Consider the following 26,306-nt stretch of genomic DNA (forward strand, 5'->3'; position numbering starts at 1 on the left):
AAGACATAATAATATTAAAAACATCTTCCCTCATCTCCTTCGATATGCATGGTAGGATACTACAGAGCTATCATTCCACTATAGGGCCATATTGAATCTGTGTATCTGCCATACTGTAAGTATCACAAAAATACATTTCTACATACATAGAGAGGCGGTGGGGTAACCTAGTGGTTAAAGCATTCGCTCGTCATGCAGAAGACCCGGCTTCGATTCCCCACATGGGTACAATTAGTAAAGCCCATTTCTGGTGTTCCCCTCCGGGATATTGCTGGAATATTGCTAAAAAACGGCGTAAAACCATACCAGCACTCGCACATACATAGATATATGTACAATACTTGACAGTAAAACCAGACGTACCCATTAATTATATTTAGCAATGACATAACTTATAACCCTTAGTGACGTCATCTTATTCTTGTCAGGTGTATCCTGTTCGTAAGGAATATCCCATGTCGAAGGTATATTCTTCACAAATGCCTGCACATATAATTTGTGGTTGTACACATTTCATACAAGATACAAAATACTAATTTAGAGAAATATGCAGAATTGTGTAAATTAATACGAAAATAGTACTTATATGTCAGTGATTCTAACCTACAGCCTTTGTATTGGTAGCCTGATGACAGAACTATGCTAAAACACTTTAAATTGCATACTTAACTTTTTGCAAAATGGCCTCAAACGAATTAAGGTTGTGCTCTGCGTTTGAGCATGACAAACAAAACAATGTCGTAGTTTATTCATTGTTTTTCAAAATCTAGGAGCAAAAAGTCATAAACAACATCATCATGTGTTTTTTTCATTTCATCTGTGTATTAACAGTAGGGGCACTGATAACCCGCAATGCAATGTACGCCCGCAAGAGCAAAGGTTTGGAAATGTTTTGGAAACACCTGTAATACATGTTTCAAATGTTTCTTTCCTTTAATAAGTTGAAAATACCTCCTGCGCTGTCAGGAAGGAATGACATGCCCGTATTCCCAAGGCTTCTATTTCAGAGGATGTCAATACTGGGTATTCTTTTGCACTGACGTTATGTACATGTATTACATTTTCAGTCAAGACATTGAAGCTGGTTATATAATTCGTATACTGACTGAAAAGGCTACGTATACCTCCTGCAGTGTTTTCTGTGATTTCCACTGTATACACGGAAGGGCTGAAGACCGGGGGAAGGTCGTTGATGTCCTCCACTGTGATGGAGAAGGCTTGTGTTGCCGTGAGTCCTGACGTGTCAGTGACTGTCACAGACAGGTCAAGCTGAGTCAGTCCACTCTCCAGGTCAACGTTCTGGGAAACTGTCAGCCCACCAGTACTGGAGTCTATACGGATGTACGACGCGTGGGTCCCTGCAATATATAACCTGGCAAATATTCAAGTGAAAATATTCATGTAACCATTCGTATAATATGCACGAAAGATTAACCAAATGTAAAGATAGATTATAAAATACAAAATGTTTCAATTTGTTTTTTACTGTAGATGCAATGTCGCAATGCTGTCTAATTATTGTGTCCACGATTGGTACAATAGTGTCATCAGTGTCGTAACATTCATACTTTGCAAAATTGTGATGATTGACATATACTGACGAGCACAAAAAAATATACACCCTAAAATATTACAAACTTTATCAAACTAGGATGATCTGTTGTGAGAAGAAGAATGGAAGAAGAATTTATTCAGTATAAAGGCCACAGGCTCAAGTACAACAACGAGAATGCAAAATATATGTATATAAGTTGCTTTAGTTCGCAACATATGTAAAACATATACAGTACAACCAGAAATTATTGAGAATTTAAGATTGTAAGTTTTTATATATTTTTTCACTCATTACTCACGTATTAAATGTGAATATTAGCAGAACATAACTCCAGATTCAAAGACAGGTGAACAGTTAGTATTTTGTCAAGTCACCATGGGCAGCAATGCAGGCTTCAATGCGGCGGGGCATACTACTGATCAAAGAAGTTAGAAAGTCGTGGTCCATGCTGTCCCAATATCGGACCACCTCTTCTTTCATTTCAGCAATATTTGTCAGATTTTTCTTATTGACATTTTCCTTCATACGTCCCCAAACATTTTCTATTTGATTTAGGTCAGGGCTATAGCTTGGTCAATCTAATAATGTCATATTTTGGGTCCGAAACTAGGCCTGTGAATGCTTTGAACGATGTTTTGGGTGGTTGTCCTGCTGGAAAATCCAAATATTTCCATAGAACACGTGAGCAGATGGAAGTTAATGTCCCTCGAGAATATCTGTGTACCGCTCACTGTTAATATTCCCTTCAAATACACAGAGGGGCATTGCCCCTAACACAGATATGCCACCCCACACGTTAAATTTCGGACTGTACTTTGGGCGCTGATACAAAGGTTTTTCAGTTTGTTTGGTCCAGAATTTCAGTGTATTAGGAAACAGCCACTCAGAACTTTCATCTGAGAAAATCACATTGTCCCAATTAAAATTTCTATGCTGTAAGCACCAGTTCAACCTTCGGTCCTTTTGTTCAGGTTTCATGATCGGTGATGGAATTCCTCGACTTTTCTGCCTACCAATTGCATGCAGCTCAGTTCTAATTGTCTCCTTACAGACAGCCACTGTTCCTCTATCAATCATATCCAGCCTTAAGTTTCTAAACTCCTTCGTTTGTTTTTAGCAACAAGAACACCAAGCCGCCTCCTGTCACCGACAGTCAATTTTCTGGGCCTACCTGCACCTCTCTGGTGCTCAATGCCATATCCATTTTCAATATTTTTCAAAACACGATAAACAGTGGACAAAGGGATGCCTGTTCTACTTGAAATAACTTTAGCTGATCTGATGTCCTTTGTTATAATACTCTAAAATAAACTTCCTCTTCTCTAAATCATCCATACTGAGGATCACTGAAACTGTCGTCTGCTAGCAAGTAAACAAAGGGGGATAACTCTTCACAAACTAATGAAAAAGGATTTACGGAGTTGTCTTTCTTGAATGAAACCAAGCACTTGATAGCTGGTCAAGGTTGTTTATACTAGAAATCCAATTAAACATATTCCTTCTCAATAATTTCTGGGCATACTATATTTCAGAGCAGCTACGTACATATACATTTACAGTAATGAGCAACGTAACATGAAAGCTTCTTTGATAAAGTTTGCTTAAAGTGCTATAGAATTAGTTTTTGCATTATAAAAACGATTTATTAGACAATCGTTATTTACATATTCAATGTCTATCATATATTTTAGTCGCAACCTAGCATTCTGGACATTCTATCATGAAATGTAACTCATCTTCTAAGATATTCTTTCAAAATGAGATACTAGTACTCATTGATATGATAAACATAACTAATCACCCAATCGAATAACCAATTCTTTTTGCTTCATATTTAATCGAGCATCAAACAGTGACTTTGCAATTTAAAAAATAATTAACAGCAATATCTACAGGACACAATATGGAAGTATGCGATTGATCTTCTAGGTGACAGTCAGCAATATTTACGCTGTGTTACATGTTTTTTCACAAAACTGAGTCAGGAACAGCGAAACAGACTGACACAATGAAAAACGGCAACATATTGTTAGCATCCCATATTCCTTTCAGAATGTTGTTTTTTATGGAAAACTAGTAAATCTACCCCGGTATTTCAACAAATGGTTTCACACTAAAATATCATCCATGTGGGATTAGAACCCAGGCCCCAGGTCGGCGTAACGGCTCGGCTACCACATTGCTGGCAGATCATTTTAGCTTACCACTAAGAGCATATGAATGTGTGTCTCCCTGGTCGGGGTCGGTAACGACATATCCTCCATACACAGCTGACCCGACAGCCTGTTCCTCTGCCATGGTGCTGCTGGACACAACGGAGATTACCGGAGGCTCGTCCACGACATCCACAATACTGACCTCTACCGATACATAGCTGTCGTGAGTTCCATCCGTGGCCCTGAAACATAAATAAATATTCTGTAGACGGTCACTCTTCAATCTTTATCCAATATAGGGAGAACAATGGTGGCCAGGTCGTCTAAGACAACACAATTCTGTATGTGGAGTTCTGTCCCTTGGACACACAAGCTACCTATTATTGGCAGTTCAATTTCACTTGGTCCCGATTACGTGTCAAGGTCTGTCGTCACCAACATCCGTGCTGGGTGTTTAAGCCAAGCGATCATATACCCGCATCGCTTCGACCTCACCACCCAAGTGATCGAGTGATAAACACATTCCCATGATATAGATGGAATTGTACAATCGACTCTGATTTCAGCAGATATCTCATATGGATGTGGAAATGATCTTGTCGCTTTATCAATATGGAGAGGAATGAACACTTTGGGATCTTATGTGAATATACATCTATATAAATGTAGATATAAATGCAGATACTGATACAGAAACACGTGGCGACCCGGTCAAATGTCCACCCTCGGTGTGATATATGGTGGTCAGCACCGTGCAGGTGCTCTTAGTTTTACAGAAGTCATAAACCTCATGGGTCAGCATCACTCCAACATGAAGCAGGGTGTTAGGATCACCTCGAGGTTCAGACTTTCGCTTGAACTCCAGGAACGAATCCACACAATGTGTAATGCCCATTTGCTAAGACCGAAGTGATATTGCTGGAATGGTGTCGTGCCGGGAAGGCTAAAATCTATTTTTCAGATGTCCCGGGAAGGCTATAATGTATATTTCGGATTTCCCGGGAGAGCCAATTTCCACGGTTATTATAATTAAAACCTATTCCGAAATATGTAAACGTATCGACAACCTCCAGGACACAACCATTATATATAACCAATGTTCTGACGATTTAACTTTACCAACTCTTCTGAAGACCAATATTGTCTTTGTTTTAGCAATATTTAGTTCAAGTTCCCATCGTCTGGAATAACCTGACAACGAATTCAACTGTGTTTGCAACTTTTCTACAGATTCAGAAAATATAACAAGATCTTCAGCATACATAAGCAGAAACATTTTTAAAGATTTATACTCGTAAGGCATACATTTATATTTTAGGAAAGACTCCTCAAAATGAATTATCTAATGTCGAATTAAAGAAAATGTGTAATGAAGAATAGACGTGAACATGTGTAAATAACTTTATTTATATTCTTATACCGGTATGTGCCCAATTTAAAGAGCGTCCCCGTTAATCCTGTGTTCTTTGTTATATGTCAGAGCCTCCGAATGAGGTGCGACGTGTTCCGAATGAGGTGACGTGTTCATTCAGCCATAACACTGCATTGCAATTACCGCGAAGGCTACGCTCATTGAACCGAGAAGCGTCACGATTTTAGGCTTCCCGGCCATGAACCGCTGGAATAGTGATTAAAAAGAACGTAAACCCCACTTTACTCACTCGAATATGAAACTTGCATTCTGTGACAACTGAGAAATAGCTCAATAATGTGTTACATCACTCATTCACTCCTGTTAATCATAGTAGTCGAATATTTTAAGTAATCATTCACATGACGTTAAAAAATGAAAGTAAGTGTATAAGATTTAAACTTCTAAGAAGTTATTACTTTATTATAAGCAGGTGCGTATCCTTGGTCTCATAGTCGACGGCTGAGGTGTACTTCAAGGAATCCCCGTCCATTGTGAAATGACCGTCCCCGCCACTGTGTATGGAAAGTGTGACGGAGTCGCCGTCGTGGTCGTTGGCGGTGATCTGCGTGACGACGGAGTTCAACGTACCGCCCTCGGACAGAGATGCTTGGATAATGCTGGCGTCGAAATGGGGAGCGTTGTCATTGGCCCCGGTCACCGTTACACTGACGCTGCCGTCGACGTACTTTGGACTGGTTCCCTTGTCCCAGGCTCTGATGCTAATGGCGTAGCTGCTCACCCCGCCGGTGCCGGCGTCCGCGTCAAGCGCTCCCCCTACCTTCACTTGACCAGTTGAGTCGACCGTAAACAGGCCCGTTCCGGAAGCTGTTTACACAAAAGGAAATGAAGACATTCTCATTTTGTTTTAAGTATTCACACTGAATACATTTCTTGGTTGAGGGACAAAAATTTGACATCCTGGGGATGAGGCGAGGTCTTGTATGAGACAGGATAATTTGTTTTAAATTTCTGCTTCCAAATACGCCAAACAATTCATTTTTTAGTTACATATATTTATTCATTAACCCCAAGCATTATCCGGTACAAATATCAGGACAAATGTGAGTTTCTAGAACATTATAAAACCTCAGTCACCAACGAATATAAAACGGTTGGCCTCTAATATGTTACATGTGGCATGTATATCTAAATATATAGATAGATTATGCTATTATTGCATTATATGCATTTTTAAAATTACTTCTATACATTGTGCAACTAATACTACATTTTATCTCATTAGAAAATAATTGAGGATTACTGAAATATAGAAATACTGTATTTAATCTGGATATTTGCAATTCAGTTATTAAATATTCAGCCATTAACCATGTAATAGAATACCTTTAGTTAAGCATGTCTATATCAATTCTACGCATTATCAAAACAAATAAATATACATACACTGAATATCTTTTTGATGATATCGAAACTATCCACACATACTGTATATACACTGAACTGAATTTACTAGTATGTTTGCTAGATGAAAATATCTAGATAGTATTAGTGTTTACAATGTAAAACATTATCTTACTAAATATGATTCAGCTTATGACATAAAAAATAACATATTCCGAAGAGCAAATTCCTGAAAAGATAAGAGAAGCGGTTTATCACATGAAAAGATACATCAAAGAATTATTTTATCATAAATAAATTGTCCAATTAACCACAATAAAGATACTATCAAATAAATGATAATTCACAATCATGTTCATAGAAGTCTAACTTTAAATATAATGGAATGCATTTAAATCTGCTGAGACAAGAAGGGCATAATGTGAAGCTAAAACTAATTGAACTTGTTTCATGTATAACCACTAATTTTAGTTAGTTATGTCTTTAGTTCGCAGTTTAGACATTTCAACTGAAATACACAGCAAGTGGCAGGGACCAAGAAAGTAGTTCATTGTATTCGTAAGTTCGTTATAAACGTGCTCGATATAAACGTAGTTTACGGTAACATATATTAGTGGTTGAGGGTGTTCAACGATAACAGTAGTAATTGATTCAATGTAGCATAAGGAGAAGTCGAAAGTGATTTGCTTACAGAAGGCTGGCATCCTCGGTCACCCAAAGCACTTCATTTCCATACTATCATGATAAACACCGCTTCGCTACTGTTCACTTCCTTCAGGAACTGACATCAATGTCACGGACATGAATTGCAGTGCAGAGACATTCGAATCGGAGAGGTAAGGAGAATCTAAGACATAGCTATACTTTCATGTCCAACATGTTATAATCAGCACCTTCAATATATTATATGGTAGTCTGTTTCACAGTCCCTGAACCACATTATTTCCCCCAATGCCAAGCCTTGTCTACAGTGCTAAAGCCCTAAATATAGCAAGTCTAGATGACCTCAGGTTCAGGAATCTGAATCTCGGGTCTCCCTTGGGCTCCTTTTCAATTTAAATGGGCTTGTTTGTTACTATCAAAATTATATATATTCAGAGACTAAGCATTAGTCTAATTATATGGGGAAATGTAGATAAATCATTACGCGACCATTTTTAAGTAGTTAACTATAATTTTAGAGATGCCTGTTTGCGCCTAACATGAGCCCAGTCGCATTACAGGATTTGGTCACCGTTGCTATCATTCGAGTCAAACTCAAATAAAGGAACGGAAGCGTTTGGCACACAACAGAATGGAGATAGTTCTGAACAGGGTAATCATGGATGCCTTACAGGGATACACGGAGGTAATCGTATATATTATTTGGCCATCCGATCCGAGATCCGAATCTATCGCCTCAAGCTGAGTCACAACTGTCAGAAAATGATTGTTCTCGGAGATTTCAGCCGCTGGTGTTGGTGTGGACAACCAGGACGGGACATGCTCGTTTTCTGGCTCAACCTGAAACATGCCAAAATTCAAATGTACATATGTTTATAATTCATGTTCAAAATTGTTTATAAGGTAATTGTAGTTGAAAGGGTTTATGTCCAGCTTCCTTTGGAATTTTAACTCACTATTATTAACATATAACTCTAAACAAACACGGGTATCCAGAAAGTAATAGCCCTTAACGTTGTTTGTTAATGTACCTAAGGAGACCGGGAACAGTCATGTTTACTGTAATCTTTATCATTATCTTTATGTAATGAACGATATTTATATGACAGTAAATGCTAGTGATAATAAGAATGTTTCATCTGATATGAAATTCGATGTTCGTAATACTATTGTTTTCCTGGTATTAAATCCCATGCACTGTTTTCTTGGTATTAAATCCCATGCTCCTAATAATTTTATTATTTTCTAATTTCATGCAGTAATAAAAATATATTTCTGATATCAAATTCGACGCTCGTAATAATAGTATATTTCCGATAATGATTGCATTGACAATGTTCCTACTCACCGTGATGCGGACGACGGCCGTTCCTGTGAGAGGGTCACCTACTGGAGGACTGTCCACTACCGACACCACCAGGACATACTGGAAGTTAACACCTTCTAGAGCTTCGTAGTCCAGGGTGCTGGCAGTGTTGATGTCGTTGCCACTGATGGTGAAGTCAAAACCAAAGGTCGCCCCATTCTGGGACAGGATTGATGTTGTCAGACCAGCATTGGAGATGTCGGCATCGGTCACTCCCACAGTGACGGCCGTGTGACCTGTAAGACATTTTCAAATGTCGAGATAATCCTCAAAAACAATTTGGACAAGTGTACTCGACTGCCTAGTTGTTTCTTGTAAACATGCTTAAACCAAAGTCTAAATATAGTTGGTATAATTTTCTTATTTGACATATCATGTGTTATTACAAATTATTACTGAAAATAATTAATTATTTAATTATTATTGTCTGCCAAGGTTTCCTGGCCTCAATGAAAACATAACTTCATACGAGTTGACCTCCAGGGGTTTTGGGACGCCAACAGTGAGAGCAAGTATAGACCTCGTGTATGTTAAACCACTCACCAGAACCAGTGCCATCGTAAACCTCGGCGGTATAGTAATCAGACGTGAAAGTGGGAGCGTTGTCGTTGATGTCGATGATGGTGATGTCTAAGACCTTGCTGTCATAGTTGGAGGCAGAGTCCATCACAACTATGTTGAGGCCGCTGAAGTCCACAGACGTCGTGTCGATGTCAATCACCTCTTTCATCGTGACGGTGGACGCACTATCCACATTCAGGTATTCCGCATTTGTTCCTGGAAGGATTCTAATGAGTGAGTGAGTGAGTTTAGTTTTACGCCACACTCAGCAATATTCCAGCTGTATGGCGGCGGTCTGTAAATAATCGAGTCTGGACAAGGCAATCCAGTGATCAGCATCGATCTACGAAATTGGGGTAGATGACATTTGTCAACCAAGTCAGCGAGCCTGACCACTCGATCCCGTTAGTCGCCTCTTACTACAAGCATGGGTTACTGAAGACCAATTCTAACCCAGATCTTCACGGGTAGGTTATGCCTCTGAATGTTAGCGTGCTTCTCTGGGGAATTTCTCCTTTGGATGTCAGAATGCGCTGAAACTTCCAGGTATTACAACAAGAATTGACTACTTATTCATTTCGGAATGTCGATTAACAGACAAAATATTTATATAAGAGTTATTAAAATAGAAATAGAGTGTGAGACTCAAGATATTCAAACAGCTCATGACAATATGTGGTATGTGCTATCCATGCTATATGCAATGATTTAATATTTTGTAATATTATCTCCGAATATGAAATTTGATCCCCTCAATAATATACCATATCGTACATAGATTTCTCTACTGTCCCGTAACGTCACGTCAGTATGAACGTTACATGGTCAACTGATAGATATATGTCCACCTACCCGTAAAGGAGAAGGTCCATGAATCATCATCCTCGTCATCTGTGAATGTGAAGGCTTTACCAATGTCTGTCCCCAAGGGTAACTCTTCTGGGATGGAGATTGAATGAATTGTAACAACAGGAGCGACGTCAATGACGTTGGTCAACTTGATGATCAAAGACGTGTTCTCTTGGTTTCTTCCATCGTCAGCTCTGTATGTATTAAGTACACGTTATTCATATTACATTAAACAAAATCATATTTAAATATTATGTTCGCCATTCAATACAATATCATACATATATCTTGAGACATAATCAGTCATCGATTGTTATCTGAACAATACGAATGTATCTATATATCACCCAAAGATCACAAAATATTTAAACATATTTTATTAGAAACTCGACATAAAAATAATCTGTTCCAGAAACACCCCAATTTGGATTTATACGTTGTAAATTGGTACGCATTCGGCTAATCAATCAGAAATAGGTTATTCCTGAATAGTAACTTGTGATCTTCTTAAATAGATACATAATGCTACCACACATCAAATTTTCTTCTCATTTCAAACTGTTCTAAACCTATAAATGGAAATGCAAAATGCTACATTTACAGAACCATACAGTCTAAGGCGGTTAAAAGTAAACATTTAGATTTGTGCAGCAATGACAAATATACAATATTACGATCTTCCTAAGGCCTATAGGACCAACATTAAGTTAGTCCATGTCAAGTCTAAAAGTAAAATAAGCATATTGACTTATGAGCCTCTACAACACCCAATGTTTGTGGTAAGAGCATGATCAGAAGTTTGGGCTTTGAATATACTTGTGTGTTATCTCACGTACTGGAATGTGACCACATAGAAGTTTTCTGTTTCATAGTCCAAGGCCTGCATCGTGTACAGAATTCCAGAATAGATCTCAAACATGTTTATGTTGTCACCAGTAGATGTCACGGTCACTGTATCTCCTTCCGGATCTGTTGCTGCGGGGGTGTAGATGGGTGTGTACTGGGCGGTATCCTCAGATATCTCAAGGATGTCATATCCCCCAGGTGCTGGTAGGTTGAACAACGGAGGCTCATCTGTAACATCCAACTTAGGATGAAACTGCCTCTAAATAGATATGATCATATCGTCACTTTGTGTTTAGAAGGACCGCTGTTCTATGACTCCAGGTCAGTCAAGACGACATAAGGCGAAAAGTGACGTGTGGCAGGATAATGCTAAAGTATATAATTGTCCTCTCTGTCCTCTGAAGTGGTCTTGCTGCGTTGGTTACCGATACACCACATGGTGAATTAATGGTCAAACATTCCATGAGGAGAGAAAAAGAAGTACATCGCATGTTAAGGAGACTATTTTGATATCGCTGATATATTGGTATCTCTATATACATGTATATAATATATTGGCATAAAACAAGATAGACAGAGACAGAGTCAAAAGATGTTTATTGTATGAAAGGCCTCCGGCCCATAAACATGAGAGTTACAGTGATAAAGGAATATTTTGGATATTTACATATATATTTAAGGTATACAATTCGTTTTATATGATCTCATTTTGCTAATGCATGCTTTATATACAAAAACAATTGAACAAGAATAAGTTCATTATTACTTTGTAACAAATATATATTCACATAGGGCTTGTTCTGTAACAAAATGGTGTGGTATATATTTCTGTCTGAATTCATAACAAGGACATATCAGTGTAAAATTAATTTCATTTTCTATCCCTACGTTACATAAAGGACAATATCGACTTTCTTTCTCGACAGAGGTTTTTCTATCCTCAATTATCATTAAAGATAACAAACCTAAACGACATTTTACGAACATTGTTCTTAAACCAGTGTTGTATTTATTGATAAATATTTTTTCTGGGTGGAGTAACGTTTCATAAACCTGTTCACATCGCCAATTGACTGGCACAACCATATGAAACCGAAACCGTGAGAACATTTCTGATATCCGTTACCCAAGTATGTTTTCCCAAATTATCAGGATTTAAAAGCATATTGTAAGCTAATGTTGGCAGACGTTGTTCGTGCATATTCAGAATCTTTATTCATCAATATATTAAACGTCTTATTTAAGAATTAATGCACAAAAGAAATCTGCCACATTAACCATATACCATGCAGTTAGGTGTCTTAAGGCTTACAGTGAGATACTTTTCTTTTTACAGGCTAAAAGATGAACTCTCTCTACACAATCGAAACGAGGAAACCCTATATTTCAGATCCATATAATAAAATGGGTTGAATCTGAGTATTAATTATCTTAAAAATACACATTTGAAATGATGACATGGTTCATCCCTTTCCTTTTTGAGGATTCGGGAATCTTCTCACACATGTTAGCCCAGTTTGATAGTCTGTTGTTCAATGTCAACGTAAACACTTTCCCCCAGATACTCTGACTGACTGAGTTTTGGTTTTACGCCGCTTTTAGCAATATTCCAGCAACATCACGGCGGTCCCAAGATACTCATTAATGATATAAAGGGATAAAGGTTACCTAAAGAAACAAGGAACATACCTGTCAACCACCGCCATTCCCCAGTCACATGGCTTTGTGACGTCGCCAGCTGCACAATATTGATGGGGAATGTTCTTCCAAGGTCATACGTCAGATAGGTGTCAACCCCTGGCTCCAGACCAAACCCCATGCTATGGACATTCCCTTCCCAAGAAAACCAAAAGGGTTTCCAAGTACTGCAATCCAAAACAGTTCCAAACTCCCACGTGACGTAGGAACTTCCATCCAACATGGCAGTGTAGGAATAGCCATAGTAAATCTGGTAGAGGACAAAGTTGTTCTTGTCAGAGTCCTCATTGAGATAAACCTCCAGACTTTCACAAGCCTTCGCTTCTCCTCTGATGTACGACTTGTCGATGGGACCAAGACCTTTGTTGTATGCCTCCAAGTAGTCATAGTTCACGTCAATGTATGTCCATTTACCTAGAGGAATGATAATGGATATAAATAATATATAATAATGTTATTTGTTTTTCTAGTTTTAGGGAGTTCTTGGTGGGTTCAGCAAAGCAGCACTTAGAAGGAGGAGTCCATAAGACATCGTGTTCAATGGACCCAGAGCTGATGATCAGCCTAAAATGCCTGACTCTGCCAGAATCACCAGAACCTTTCTTCCTGAATTTGGGTAACAATAATACTTACCTGATAAGACTGGTGCTGGGCTGCACAGTACAATGATCAGATACCATGAAACCAGATGCACTATCATGTTTCAGCTCAGGAAGTCTGAAAAGAGAATCGACTGATTATGATTTTGAGGTAAAGCTTTCAGATATATTGAACAAAGACAACCCTTGATAAGCATCACCACAGATCATACAACACAACGTGTTTCATAGAAAAGTCATCTTAAACTTACAATATATAGTAAACTGACCTCTTAAAGGTGTAAAAAATGGAAAGTTTGAACTAAACGACTCCACGTTGATGTGAAATAGTTCAACCCAGGTAACGTGGCGCTTCCATGCACAAGTGAGTTGTAGGTTTCACGTCAGAGTCTAACACACAGAAGCCAACTGTAGACATGTGTGACCGATCATTATCCGACATGCCTCTACTTTTGACACATGACACATGATATTTCACCTTTGTGAAAAACAAAAGTTAACAAAGCATTTGAAAAAAGATAAAACACGATGACACTGGAGGACTTGTAGACAATACATTCCGAACAAGAAACACCCCCTCTAAGAACATCAAAAGCATTCAGTACTCTGCTTTGGTGAAAGAGTGAAAACATATACAGTCGTTAACAATAGCCTGAATAGTTTCTTTGTCTAGAGACGTTTTACTTCACGAGATCAACAGGATAATTACTGCAACCCAGGAAGATTCTTCCAAAATGCTGTATGGGTTAACTACTATCATTATCTTGACACCACTGTTATAGATGTATACTTCTCTAAAGAACTTATGCAACACCCATATCTATTTACAATGGCATGGCTATTGCCAAATAGGGTACTCTTAAATTTCTTTTAAGCAGTATATAAAGGGAATGTAAACGGGTCGTTTAATTGTCCTCATAGATTTCGAAATAAGTTAAAACAGACTAATAAAGGGTGCTTTGCCCGAGGACATTTTTGAAGTCATATTTTCATGAACGTATCCATAAAACAGTCGTCACACGTCACGAAAAATATCCTGTAAACGCTAATGATAGCAACGCTGGTACTTAAACGAAAATGGGACACAGTTTCAATTAAAGGCGCAACGTACTGGCTACGATTACAAGTGAAAGGGTTATGGATAAATTTTGCACAAAAATGTAAACATATACTGGTTAATCTGAAATCTCACATCACAGTATCCTACCTTGTATATTGTTTTCAGGATCCATGAGGAGGTGAGTTGAAGACTGGGACACCCTTTGCTACTTGAGTAAATATATTATTAGCAATGATTTCGATGAATAGAAGACATCTGTACAACAATCAGATTGGATACAGCATTAAAGGTAAATGCATCTGCACTCTCATTAAATCCATATTCATAAAGCTCTGGGATAAAAACCTTTACAGTACAAAATCAATCAATGCTTACAATAATGTAAACTTACAATCTTATATTCTTCCTATACTGAACTTTAGAGTCTTTAGACGAATATAAGATAAATGTTCGATTCAGTGGACCTACACAATGGCGAATCCAGGATTTTGGAGAAGGGGGATGCACATACGCACACACACACCCCTCTGGATCCGCCCCTGCTGCAAATGTTTACTGATGAGGTGATAGGATCTGCCATACGTTGTCTGCCATACTGTTGGAATGACTTCGTTTTAGGGAATATGATGTACACACTATAGCTGAAACACTGTTAAAGCGACGAAAAAGCGCTGCTTTCTCAATCACTCCCTGCTATGTTTTCGAACCAACTGTACTAATGCAAATTCTATTCCATTTCGATACCATATGTACTTTCTTCAGGATCAACAACTGACTTGCACTTCGTGACGGGTGTTCCCATTTGGTCAGGGCACACCAAGCGAACACATGGTATCAAATTTACTTGATAGTGATTTAAGAACAGATGTTATAATACAGTCTGAATCGTACAATGAAGTCTGCATCAAATGTGGTTCTTATGCATATGGAATTGATTTCTATGCTTTATATATACACTTTGTTAAATTACAATGGTATACGAAATCTAGTATGTACAATCGATCCGTGAAGGTCCGGGTTAGATTTGGCCTTCAGTAACCCATGCTTGTCGTAAGAGGCGACTAACGGGATCGGGTGGTCAGGCTCGCTGACTTGGTTGACACATGTCATCGGTTCCCAATTGCGCAGATCGATGCTCATGCTGTTGAACACTGGATTGTCTGGTCCAGACTCGATTATTTACAGACCGCCGCCATATACCTAGAATATTGCTGAGTGCGGCGTAAAACTAAACTCACTCACTCACTTACTAGAATGTACATTCAGAGGATATACGTCAGATGTATAAAAATAGGACAGAGCGTTAATAGTTTTGAAACGATTCCAAAGGTGGATAGCTCGATTCAAGACAGCAAAACAAAGCAACTGGTTCTGATTACACTAAACTTACATAGTGAACCAGAACATTAAGCAGGCAGGTGTCACAACACAATTATACAAACACCATGAAGCAAACACAACATGTTATTATAAATCTCACCAGAATCAATGAACAACACAAAAACAAACTTCGATGTTAGAAACAAGTGAAAATCAAGGTTAGAATTGGTCTTCAGCAACCCATGCTTGTCGTACGAGGCGACTAAGGGGATTGGGTCAGTCACAGAATTGACTGCACCAAGCCATATTATATTCAGAACTTGCCGTCATGTAGCTTGGATGTATCTGAGTGCGGCGTTAAAACGGCAGACAAAAACGAACACGCACGCACGCACGCACACAGCCACACATTTACATATGTAGTGAAACACAAAACACGCTATAAAAATGAAAATCACACAAATCTTACTCGGTGTAACGCTTAGTATGGTGTAAGTGATTTCTCCGTCCAGCCCCAGGTCGGTGTCGGACGCCTGTAGTGTTGTGATGACCGTGGTCACTGCGGTGTCCTCCTGGACTGTTGCGGAGTAAGATCCCGTACCAGCCCAGGTCGGGGAGTTGTCATTTGCTGGGTTTACCTGATACCAAACACGAACATGAACGTTATGCCATTGAATGGGTACCGTGTGTAAAACCCATTTCTGATGTTCCCCGTCGTAGTGCTGAAACATTGCTTAAAACGGCGTGAAACCATACTCTCTTTCTGATGTGCTTTTTCTTAATTTGACGAAATGTGACTAGTAATTTCAGCACGCCGATTGTCAGCTTTATCATTTCATGCAATGACATTCAAAGTTTTGTGTTGTAATCCGGAAAGGGGTCTCTTTTAACAAAGACGTCTACGATCTCACCAATTTGCGTGGCCGAGTTAGGTTTTTCGGGTGGGTTCGGGTCCCTTTTAACTCTGATAATGTTTCGAGGTCTTTTATCACTTTGCGTGTACTCGTGGATTTCACTAGTGGCCCAGTCACCCTACCAAAGGTTTTCACCATGTTCCTACTCACCGTGATACGGACGACGGCCGTTCCTGTGAGAGGGTCACCTACTGGAGGACTGTCCACTACCGACACCACCAGGACATACTGGAAGTTAACACCTTCTAGAGCTTCGTAGTCCATGGTGCTGGCAGTGTTGATGTCGTTGCCACTGATGGTGAAGTCAAAACCAGAGGTCGCTCCATTCTGGGACAGGATTGATGTTGTCAGACCAGCATTGGAGATGTCGGCATCGGTCACTCCCACAGTGACGGCTGTTTGGCCTAGAAATTGTAATAACATTCTGAAAAACCACAACGCCATCTCCTGTATACAATGTCGGTTCTCTGACTGAACTGTGAATGTCTCTCCGGAATCTCTGAAATCTCTAAAATACATACATACATACATACATACATACATACATACATACATACATACATACATACATACATACATACATACATACATACATACATGCATGCATGCATGCATGCATGCATGCATGCATACATACAACTATTTATATAGCGCTAGTTTCTGGCATCTGCCACTCAAAAGCGCTGGAAATGAGAAAGACATTGGTCAAGTTCGGTAGGCAGCACTGAACAAATGACTTTTCAGATGTGACTTAAATGCTGGTAGATTCTCTTGCGATCTCAGGTGCATAGGTAGACTGTTCCACATTACTGGACCAGCTTTTGCGAATGAACGGTCGCCAAATGTCTTTTTTCGGGTCGTTGGTACCTCCAAGAAATACTGGGAACCAGACCGTAAGCATCTGGGAGGGAAGTGTCTTTTAAGAAGATTTGAAAGGTAGCTGGGGGCAAGTCCATTCACACACTTGAACACTAACAACAGTAATTTGGACTGGATCCTATATCTGACTGGCAACCAGTGTAGTACAGGGGTGATGTGGTCGTATTTCTGGTGACGGGTTATCACCCTCGCTGCAGTGTTCTGCACACGCTGAAGCTTGCCAAGTAGATGCTCAGATGTTCCAAACAGCAGCGAGTTGCAGTAAGCAAGTCTCGACGTGATGAAGGCATGGATAAGAGCTGAGGTGGTCTTGACATCGAGATACCTCCTGATCATGCTGATATTGTGAATATGGAAGTACGCACGCTTGCAGACGTTATTGATATGCGATTCCATGTTCAAGCACGAGTCGAATATCACACCCAGATTCCGGGCTTCCTTGCTTACAGAGATCGCACAATCACCAATGCAGAACTCTGGAAGGGAGAGGGAATTTTTATTTCGTTTCGAACAGAATACTAGAAGCTCTGTTTTTTCTCATTCAGTTTCAGGAAGTTAGAAGTCATCCATGTCTTGATGCTACCGACACACTGCTGAACTGACTCAAATGTGAGATCGACTGATGACTTGTCCAGTGGTTTAAATGCCATGTAAACCTGTGTGTCATCAGCATACAAGTGCAGGCCCAGCTTGTAAGATCTCACAATAGCAAGAGAGGAAGTGTAGATTGTGAAGAGGAGAGGACCTAGTACGGATCCCTGTGGGACACCAAATGTAAGGTTCTTGGCACTTAATATCTCTCCATCTATCTGTTGTCTGCCAGATATGTAAGATTCCAACCATTTCAATGCGACTCCATCGATGCCAAACGTACCTTCATTCCCAGAGCTCATGTGAGGTGCAACCTACCGGCGCGACACTCTTCACTCAACTGTGTCGAAAGTTCAACTGTCAAATCTTCAAGACCTCATCAATGACAAAGATTCGATACGATATTTTGTAGAGCACATTTTCAATGGTTCATATTAAGATGGCTGTTTCTATGAAGTGCCTGAAAATGTAAAAACACAGTAACTAACGGGAATAACAAGACCTTCCAAATAAGCTGTTTCTTCATCCACTCACCAGAACCAGTGCCTTCATCAACCGCAGCGGTATAGTAATCAGACGTGAAAGTGGGAGCGTTGTCGTTGATATCGATGATGGTGATGTCTAAGACTTTGGTGTCATAGTTGGAGGCAGAGTCCATCACCACTATGCTGAGGCCGCTGAAGTCCACAGACGTCGTGTCGATGTCAATCACCTCTTTCATCGTGACGGTAGACGGACTGTCCACACTGAGATATTCAGCGTTTGTTCCTGGAATGTAGTGAGTGAGTGAGTGAGTGAGTTTAGTTTTACGCCGCTTTTAGCAATATTCCAGCAATATCACGGCGGGGAACACCAGAAATGGGCTTCACACATTGTGCCCATGTGGGGATTCGAACCCGGGTCTTCGGCGTGACGAGCGAACGCTTTAACCACTAGGCTACCCCACCGCCCTCCTGGAATGTAGAGAACGTGCTCTGTGTTTTAATAAGGCATAACGATAGAAATCCTCTCACATGAAACTTAGGCAATGGCGATATGGACACTTTATTGTATTTTATGCAGTCGGCAGCTTGGTTCCTGGAGATGACAAGATTATATGGATGATCACCTTCGAATTTATTTTGACAATGGCGGCGTTTCGGTATAGATTCTTATACCGTTTTCAAGCGTTTCAAAACCGTATACGAATCTATACCGAAACGTGTCCCTTGTCAAAATAAAGACGTGGATCATCCATAAAGTCGAAATACCAACTTCTAGAATGCCACTCAAACAAAACTTGGTTCCTGAGCCTTTCTAGACAACAACCCAACACAGAAGTCGGATGATGGGATCAGCATTGAAATCTGGACCAGCTAATACTATGTGAATCGGACCAGTAATACATGTTAAAGCTATCCCGACTGGCTAGTTGAAAATATCAGATAATTTGTTCTGAATGACGGCATCTGTTTTCAAGCTTATCTTTTACACTAGGAGTGAGCTGCACATTAGAACAGTGTTTCCTCCAACCTGTATTGGAGGAATAAAGACTGACTGAATGACTGAGTCTGGTTTTACGTCGCTTTTAGCAATATTCTAGCAACATCACGGCGGGGGACACCAGAAATGGGCTTCACACATTGTACCAATGTGGGGATTCAAACCCGGGTCTTCGGTGTGAGGAGCGAACGCTTTAACCACTCGGCTACCCCACCGCCCCAAGGAATAGAGAAACAAATCGTAGTTGTTGCGACAATAACTTACATCTTCAATTACCAAACATCACACCAATTCTGACCGTTGTGCATTTTGATACTGATATTTTGAAGGGCCAGTGAAGTGTGATGTGGGTTAGTAATATTTTTACTTAACTAGCCCTCCTGGCCAGTGACTTTTAATAATTAATTCACACACTGGATGCGATGCCTCCTTAGTCATGTGGCTTTATTAGGGATGATCCTCTGTTCATAGTGAATGAGTACCTGGTAAGTTGAGATGTTAATGTGACTGTTAAAGTTCCAGTGTCTTACAAGCAGCGTGGGTTCCATATTCCCCGGAAAGCTGATCCATTGGGTGATCCATTATTGCTACGTAGCGCCTTAAGCAGGTATGCTAAATACGTTCATTAGCAGTAGTAGTAGGAGTTGTAGTGGTATATCACGCTCAATGTAGTGCTGGTAAATGCCGAAGGCAATGGGCGTCATGTTTCCTAACGAAAATTGTATACCTGGCCAATATATGTCAATGACATGAGATAAAGTGATGGGTAAGATATCCTCAATATTATCAAGCTTTCGAAAACGAATCGAAAATTGAATCTTTCAACACAATAATGTATTGAACCACAGTTTACGATAAAAGTCTTCCAACAATTTTAATATTCGATTGCTTACTTATTACTTTTTGAAATGTGTATTAAGCTGTAAATTCCGATCATCGTCCTCACATTTCCTAGTTGTTCAATACACAATGCATTCACATTAGGCTATACGAAAGATTGATTGATGCACCTACCCGTAAAGGAGAAGGTCCACGAGTCATCCTCCTCGTCATCTGTGAATGTGAAGGCTTTACCAATGTCTGTCCCCAAGGGTAACTCTTCTGGGATGGAGACTGAATGAATGGTAATAACTGGAGCGACGTCAATGACGTTGGTCAGCTTGATTATCATAGATGTTTTCTCCTGGTTTCTTCCATCGTCAGCCCTGGGGATAATCGAAATCGATATTTAAATGATAATACATTTCAACAAATTATTATTTCATTTTTAGATAAAGAACTTATGTGGATATGTTTTAAGCTGTTCTGTATTGCGCGGCTTTCTACTGGCGCCTTAAAATGGAAAAAATGGGATGTAACCCACCAGGGATAATATGGCGGATATTCTTTATATATTCATGTACGCTTCAAACAATATTTCGGTTTTAAAACATTTACGCAAAATGGCTGATGGTTTTAGTGTCATCCATTATGTTTCGGGATTTAAAAAGTACATAAGGAATAGAATGGAGGACACGGGGACAAAAGGAACATACAAATTTAGAATATATAGGATACAGGGACATAAAGGATGACGCGAAGAAAAGAAAAGGTGACGGAAGGTGACGTAAAAAAAAGCAATTCACCATTCAGTGAATTAAATTTTCTTCGATCATTACATCGTTGCTTCAATTGTTGGCTCCCTTGTTCGAATATTTTCTCGTTACTTCGATGATTTTCTCGTTGCTTTTTGTCAAAACCATAAAGATTTCAAGTTCTTGAAATAAATTCGAAGCAACGACAAAAATATCGAAAGTTCGAGATATGATTGAAATAACGTAACAAATTATTGCATTATCAAGAAAACAATCGAAGCAACGTGACACTTCGCTGATAAACAAAATTTATGCTACAAAAGTAGTAGCATTAGGATTTTCGTGGTGAAATGAAAAAGGTAATTGTGACTTTTTAGATATATATCCTACGTACGTATATAAATCTGCAGTAGACCCCAACTCACATTTAGCCCAGTTTAAATATTACAAAACATGGACTGACTCCAAAAATTCAGATGGTATACAAGAAATATCTTTCGACTTTGCGTATACAAGTACTGGAATGTGACTAAGTTTGGACTTTGAATATACTAGGGTGTTATCTCACGTACTGGAATGTGACCACATAGAAGTTTTCTGTTTCATAGTCCAAGGCCTGCATCGTGTACAGAATTCCAGAATAGATCTCAAACATGTTTATGTTGTCACCAGTAGATGTCACGCTCACTGTATCTCCTTCCGGATCTGTTGCTGCGGTGGTGTAGATGGGTGTGTACTGGGCGGTATCCTCAGATATCTCAAGGATCTCATATCCCCCAGGTGCTGGTAGGTTGAACAACGGAGGCTCATCTGTAAGGACCGGAATGCATCTTGTGTTCAGTGCCACGCCACAATAAACAACATATGGTCAGTAAACGTAAAATACACATAACATCATAAGGTGCTAAATGCCAATATTTAATGCCTAACTAATGAATCAGTGTCTATTCTAATCCAGTTATATATAACTTGTTGGATATAATGACCAAACGGTAGATATTGTATCAGAGAGGCAACGTCAGATATTGACCAATGTCAACGGGATGTCCGAGGAAATCCCAGTGTGATTGAAGTATCCGACGTTTACCACTTAGGGCAAAACCACTCCACCACGTTCCTTATGAAAATGCTATATTGACACATAATCAGGGAGAATCTGACATAGTGCATGACTTACCTGTCAGCCACCTCCAGAGTGGTGAGTGGACGGACAGAGAGATAAAAGTTACCTAAAAAAACAAGGACCATACCTGTCATCCACCTCCAGAGTGGTGAGTGGACGGACGGGGAGATAAAGGTTATCTAAAGAAACAAGGAACATACCTGTCAACCACCTCCAGAGTGGTGAGTGGACGGACGGAGAGATAAAAGTTACCTAAAGAAACAAGGAACATACCTGTCAACCACCTCCAGAGTGGTGAGTGGACGGACGGGGAGATAAAGGTTACCTAAAGAAACAAGGAACATACCTGTCAACCACCTCCAGAGTGGTGAGTGGACGGACGGAGAGATACAAGTTACCTAAAGAAACAAGGAATATACCTGTCAACCACCTCCAGAGTGGTGAGTGGGCGGACGGGGAGATTAAGGTTACCTAAAGAAACAAGGAATATACCTGTCAACCACCTCCAGAGTGGTGAGTGGACGGACGGAGAGATACAAGTTACCTCGAAAAAGAAACAAGGAATATACCTGTCAACCACCTCCAGAGTGGTGAGTGGACGGACGGAGGGATAAAGGCTACCTAAAGAAACAAGGAACATACCTGTCAACCACCTCCAGAGTGGTGAGTGGACGGGCGGAGAGATAGAGGTTACCTAAAGAAACAAGGAACATACTTGTCAACCACCTCCTCAGTGGTGAGTGGACAGACGGAGAGATAAAGGTTACCTAAAGAAACAAGGAACATACCTGTCAGCCACCTCCATTGCCCAGTCACATAACTTTGTGACGTCGCCAGCTGCACAATTTTGATGGGGAATGTTCTTCCAAGGTCATACGTCAGATAGGTGTCAACCCCTGGCTCCAGACCAAACCCCATACTATGGACATTCCCTTCCCAAGAAAACCAAAAGGGTTTCCAAGTACTGCAATCCAAAACAGTTCCAAACTCCCACGTGACGTAGGAACTTCCATCCAACATGGCAGTGTAGGAATAGCCATAGTAAATCTGGTAGAAAACAAAGTTGTTCTTGTCAGAGTCCTCATTGAGATAAACCTCCAGACTTTCACAAGCCTTCGCTTCTCCTCTGATGTACGACTTGTCGATGGGACCAAGACCTTTGTTGTATGCCTCCAAGTAGTCATAGTCCACGTCGATATATGTCCATTTACCTTTTATCAAAATAAGAATACAATTGTTGGAGATGCGTATTGCCCATAAATGTATTTGAGTTTAACATCACATGTATACACTGTGGCGTTTGCTTGGATTTAGCAATAGTGATTTCAATTATTTTTGTATATCACTTTAAGACACACCATTATATCAAATGTTATGGCATACGTTCAACATGTTGTCAATGATATTAAACGTTTTGTATGTCCTGGATTATGGTCGAATCTATTGTTCTTGGTCAAGTAGTACCGTGAGGACGGTATATATTCAGCATCTTCACGAGCATCACTCGGCAATTACCGTTAGCGGTTACTATATATAAACTGACGTACAAAATGAAAGAACACACCTGAATTGGAGGTATCCTTTAAAAAAAACACCAAAGTAAATATTTGGAAAAGTTAGTTTATTGTGACTTACAAGTCACAAACATTGAGTACATGTTGCCAAAATACCACAGATACCCTTTACAGTGTTGTGCGTGGAATAGACTGTATAAAACAGAGTGTTTCAGATTGTTAGTGATAAAAGCACATATCACAATGCCAAGATTACCAGGAACAGAGCGAGAAAGGACCATTGGAGTGTTGCAGATGGAGGCTTAACAAGCCATATTGGCAGAACGTTCGTATGCACAAGGCAGAGCACCATCAGTCTAATGAGACGCGTCACCCAGACTGGCCATTCGTAACTACTCGTGTCATTCCGGCAAGCCGGATGGCGACTCGTACCCCTCTCGAAGCCATGTTCACACGACTGGACCTTGTCTAAGCACACACGGGCGCGGAGATGAAAGTAGTCTAGCACAATTTCCAAGGAAAGATAACTCTGAATTTCCCAAACATGGCTACTCCAAGAAATATATAATGCAACACGAAAGTCACTTTAAGTAAGTTTCTTATGTCGTTAACAAATATCAGTAACAAGATAATTTCATAATCACAGAAATAATAATGAATATCAATAAATTCAAAGAAACTATTTGATTTATTTTACTACGCGCGATTTCATTGGTTTGCCACGATTCTTGGCAGCGATGGCGTACCATACAGGTACGAGTCTTCTTGTAGGGCACGTAAAGAGGCGAGTAGTTACGAATGCCAGACTGGCCAGACAGAGAGTGACCACTGCGCAACCAGATGCTCGCAGTGACGTCATGAACATTAACAGTGTTGGGTCATCGGAAAGATCACAATGATAGGGCGAATGCGTGCTGTCAGAATCCGCCATTTCGAGTTGTGTCACCAAATTGACCACATCACTGGCAGTGATGCAATTGGGTACGTTATCTGTGATGTGGCAAATCGTATACAACCTTTGTGACTTAAAAGGCAAAATCAAAGCACTTTTCGAAATATTGACGATGTTCTTTTGGAAAATATTCCCAAAGCATACGGTGTGTACTTCCTTTTTTACGTCAATTTACTTGAATTGATTCGGCAGTTCGAGACTTGTTGCTCTGTGGCATTGACAATTAACAATTAAGTCTGTTATAAAGATCTTACCACCAAATACAACGGGCAGAAGTATCAAGCTGGTAAGGAAGATATTGAAGCTCATTTCAGGTTGTTTTGCTGACAGTCTCTGCAATAGCATAACGTTCAAAGTTAATCTAACAATTGAAAGCTAACTCCAGATGGACTTACCAGTTTGATGTCTTGAAATACGCATTCTTACCTTTTTACACATTTCTTCAATAGCCTGCTGGCACAAGACTCATTTCGTCCAATTTCACACTATCGTAAATGACGATAATATGTATATAACAAGGCTGGTATATACATTTCAATGGATTCTTTAGGTGAATAAAAATGCTACAATGTTACCACAAGTTATTACAATCACAACCAAAACGAGTTCTCCATTCTCCAGTTATTCTACTTTCATTGGGATCAGTATACTTGCCCATTTATGAGTTCATTTCGGATTCTAAATATGCATCTAAATTGGCATGAATAGTCGCCAAATCACATCATACCAGTAGCTAGAGAAATTTACTGATTGCAGTGACTGGGTGACTGCGAGTGGGTCCAGGATAATGAATTATGGTGCGTAGCGAAATATACTACTTCTATAGTTGATGAACTAATAGACGATGAACCACTGACAGTAGTAGTGTATGGAGATTTAACATGGGAGTTACTACCTCGCCAAGTCAAGCGGAACGAACTAACCCAGTGACGTCACACCACGCGCGTCAGAAACATCGAGAGGGCTATTGACACCAGCGACAAAGAGAGGGAAGATATATTGCTTAATAAAGAGTACACGCGACATAATAGCGTCTGAGTAGTATCTATAAGCAGCGCTTGCAGCAAACAAAAGAGACAACACGACCTACTAATCATGTATTCACATTTCTACCGCATAAAAGGTTATATTGCGCGGAGTTACACAAAACCTATAAATATATGTACATATCGGGGTGGAGACGTTTTAGTCACAAGCGATACCACCATCGATCCTCCGTTGTTGTCATTACACAAATGTCTGAATATTCGTGGAGCGTGGTATGTTTACCACCGCCTAGACATACACAACGTTACGGCGAAGAAGTTGTAATTATAACATCGACAACCAAATTCCCAACCAGATCGGCTTGCGTAGAAGATGTTCGGCTCACATTAAACAAAACAAATATCGACACCCCGGATTCGTGGGGACAGCCCATCATTTTTATTAGCGAAAGGACACCATATGTTCTACCCATGTCCGAGACGAAATCATGATACAGTACATCGATGAGATCGAGTCGGTCCTTATTACGCAAACACTGAATCGTCTTCTGACGCTGGCATACTTCGTCGTTATTTCCCAAGACATGAAATCAACTAATCGCGAGACATTCCAACAAGCGCTAGCCTCGGTAAACGAAGAATCTGTCATTGCGAAGTGGAGAGTGTTCATAAGAGCCATACCCAGGCTGCGAGCCATATCCTCGCTGTATTATCTAATATATCAATGCAGGGACTACCGTGATACGTGTTTTAAAACAGACCAGTGGCAAGAAGAGCTACATCATCATGTGCTGACAGCGAACAGGAATGCTCAAGAGGTAGAAGAGAGAAAAACATGGAAC

General features: G+C 39.9%; 1 protein-coding gene across 1 annotated transcript in view; it reads right to left on the reverse strand.

The window, feature by feature from the left end:
* LOC124273602 (cadherin-23-like) overlaps window positions 1–26,306 on the reverse strand; it is a 69,079-nt gene that overhangs the window by 41,957 nt on the left and 816 nt on the right. Inside the window, exons 2-16 of the mRNA XM_046708889.1 lie at window positions 22,801–23,223; window positions 21,462–21,699; window positions 20,330–20,520; window positions 18,368–18,601; window positions 16,514–16,767; window positions 15,919–16,087; window positions 12,462–12,884; window positions 10,763–11,000; window positions 9,930–10,120; window positions 9,060–9,293; window positions 8,499–8,752; window positions 7,822–7,990; window positions 5,542–5,950; window positions 3,760–3,953; window positions 1,125–1,358 (exon numbers count right to left, since the gene is read on the reverse strand). Of these exons, the coding sequence (XP_046564845.1) occupies window positions 1,125–1,358; window positions 3,760–3,953; window positions 5,542–5,950; window positions 7,822–7,990; window positions 8,499–8,752; window positions 9,060–9,293; window positions 9,930–10,120; window positions 10,763–11,000; window positions 12,462–12,884; window positions 15,919–16,087; window positions 16,514–16,767; window positions 18,368–18,601; window positions 20,330–20,520; window positions 21,462–21,699; window positions 22,801–23,223 (3,855 nt within the window). The remainder of the gene's footprint in view (window positions 1–1,124; window positions 1,359–3,759; window positions 3,954–5,541; window positions 5,951–7,821; window positions 7,991–8,498; window positions 8,753–9,059; window positions 9,294–9,929; window positions 10,121–10,762; window positions 11,001–12,461; window positions 12,885–15,918; window positions 16,088–16,513; window positions 16,768–18,367; window positions 18,602–20,329; window positions 20,521–21,461; window positions 21,700–22,800; window positions 23,224–26,306) is intronic.

This window comes from Haliotis rubra, unplaced genomic scaffold (genome assembly GCF_003918875.1).
Source record: "Haliotis rubra isolate DU_JTF1 unplaced genomic scaffold, ASM391887v1 Scf1035, whole genome shotgun sequence".
Classification (NCBI taxonomy): Eukaryota; Metazoa; Mollusca; class Gastropoda; order Lepetellida; family Haliotidae; genus Haliotis; species Haliotis rubra.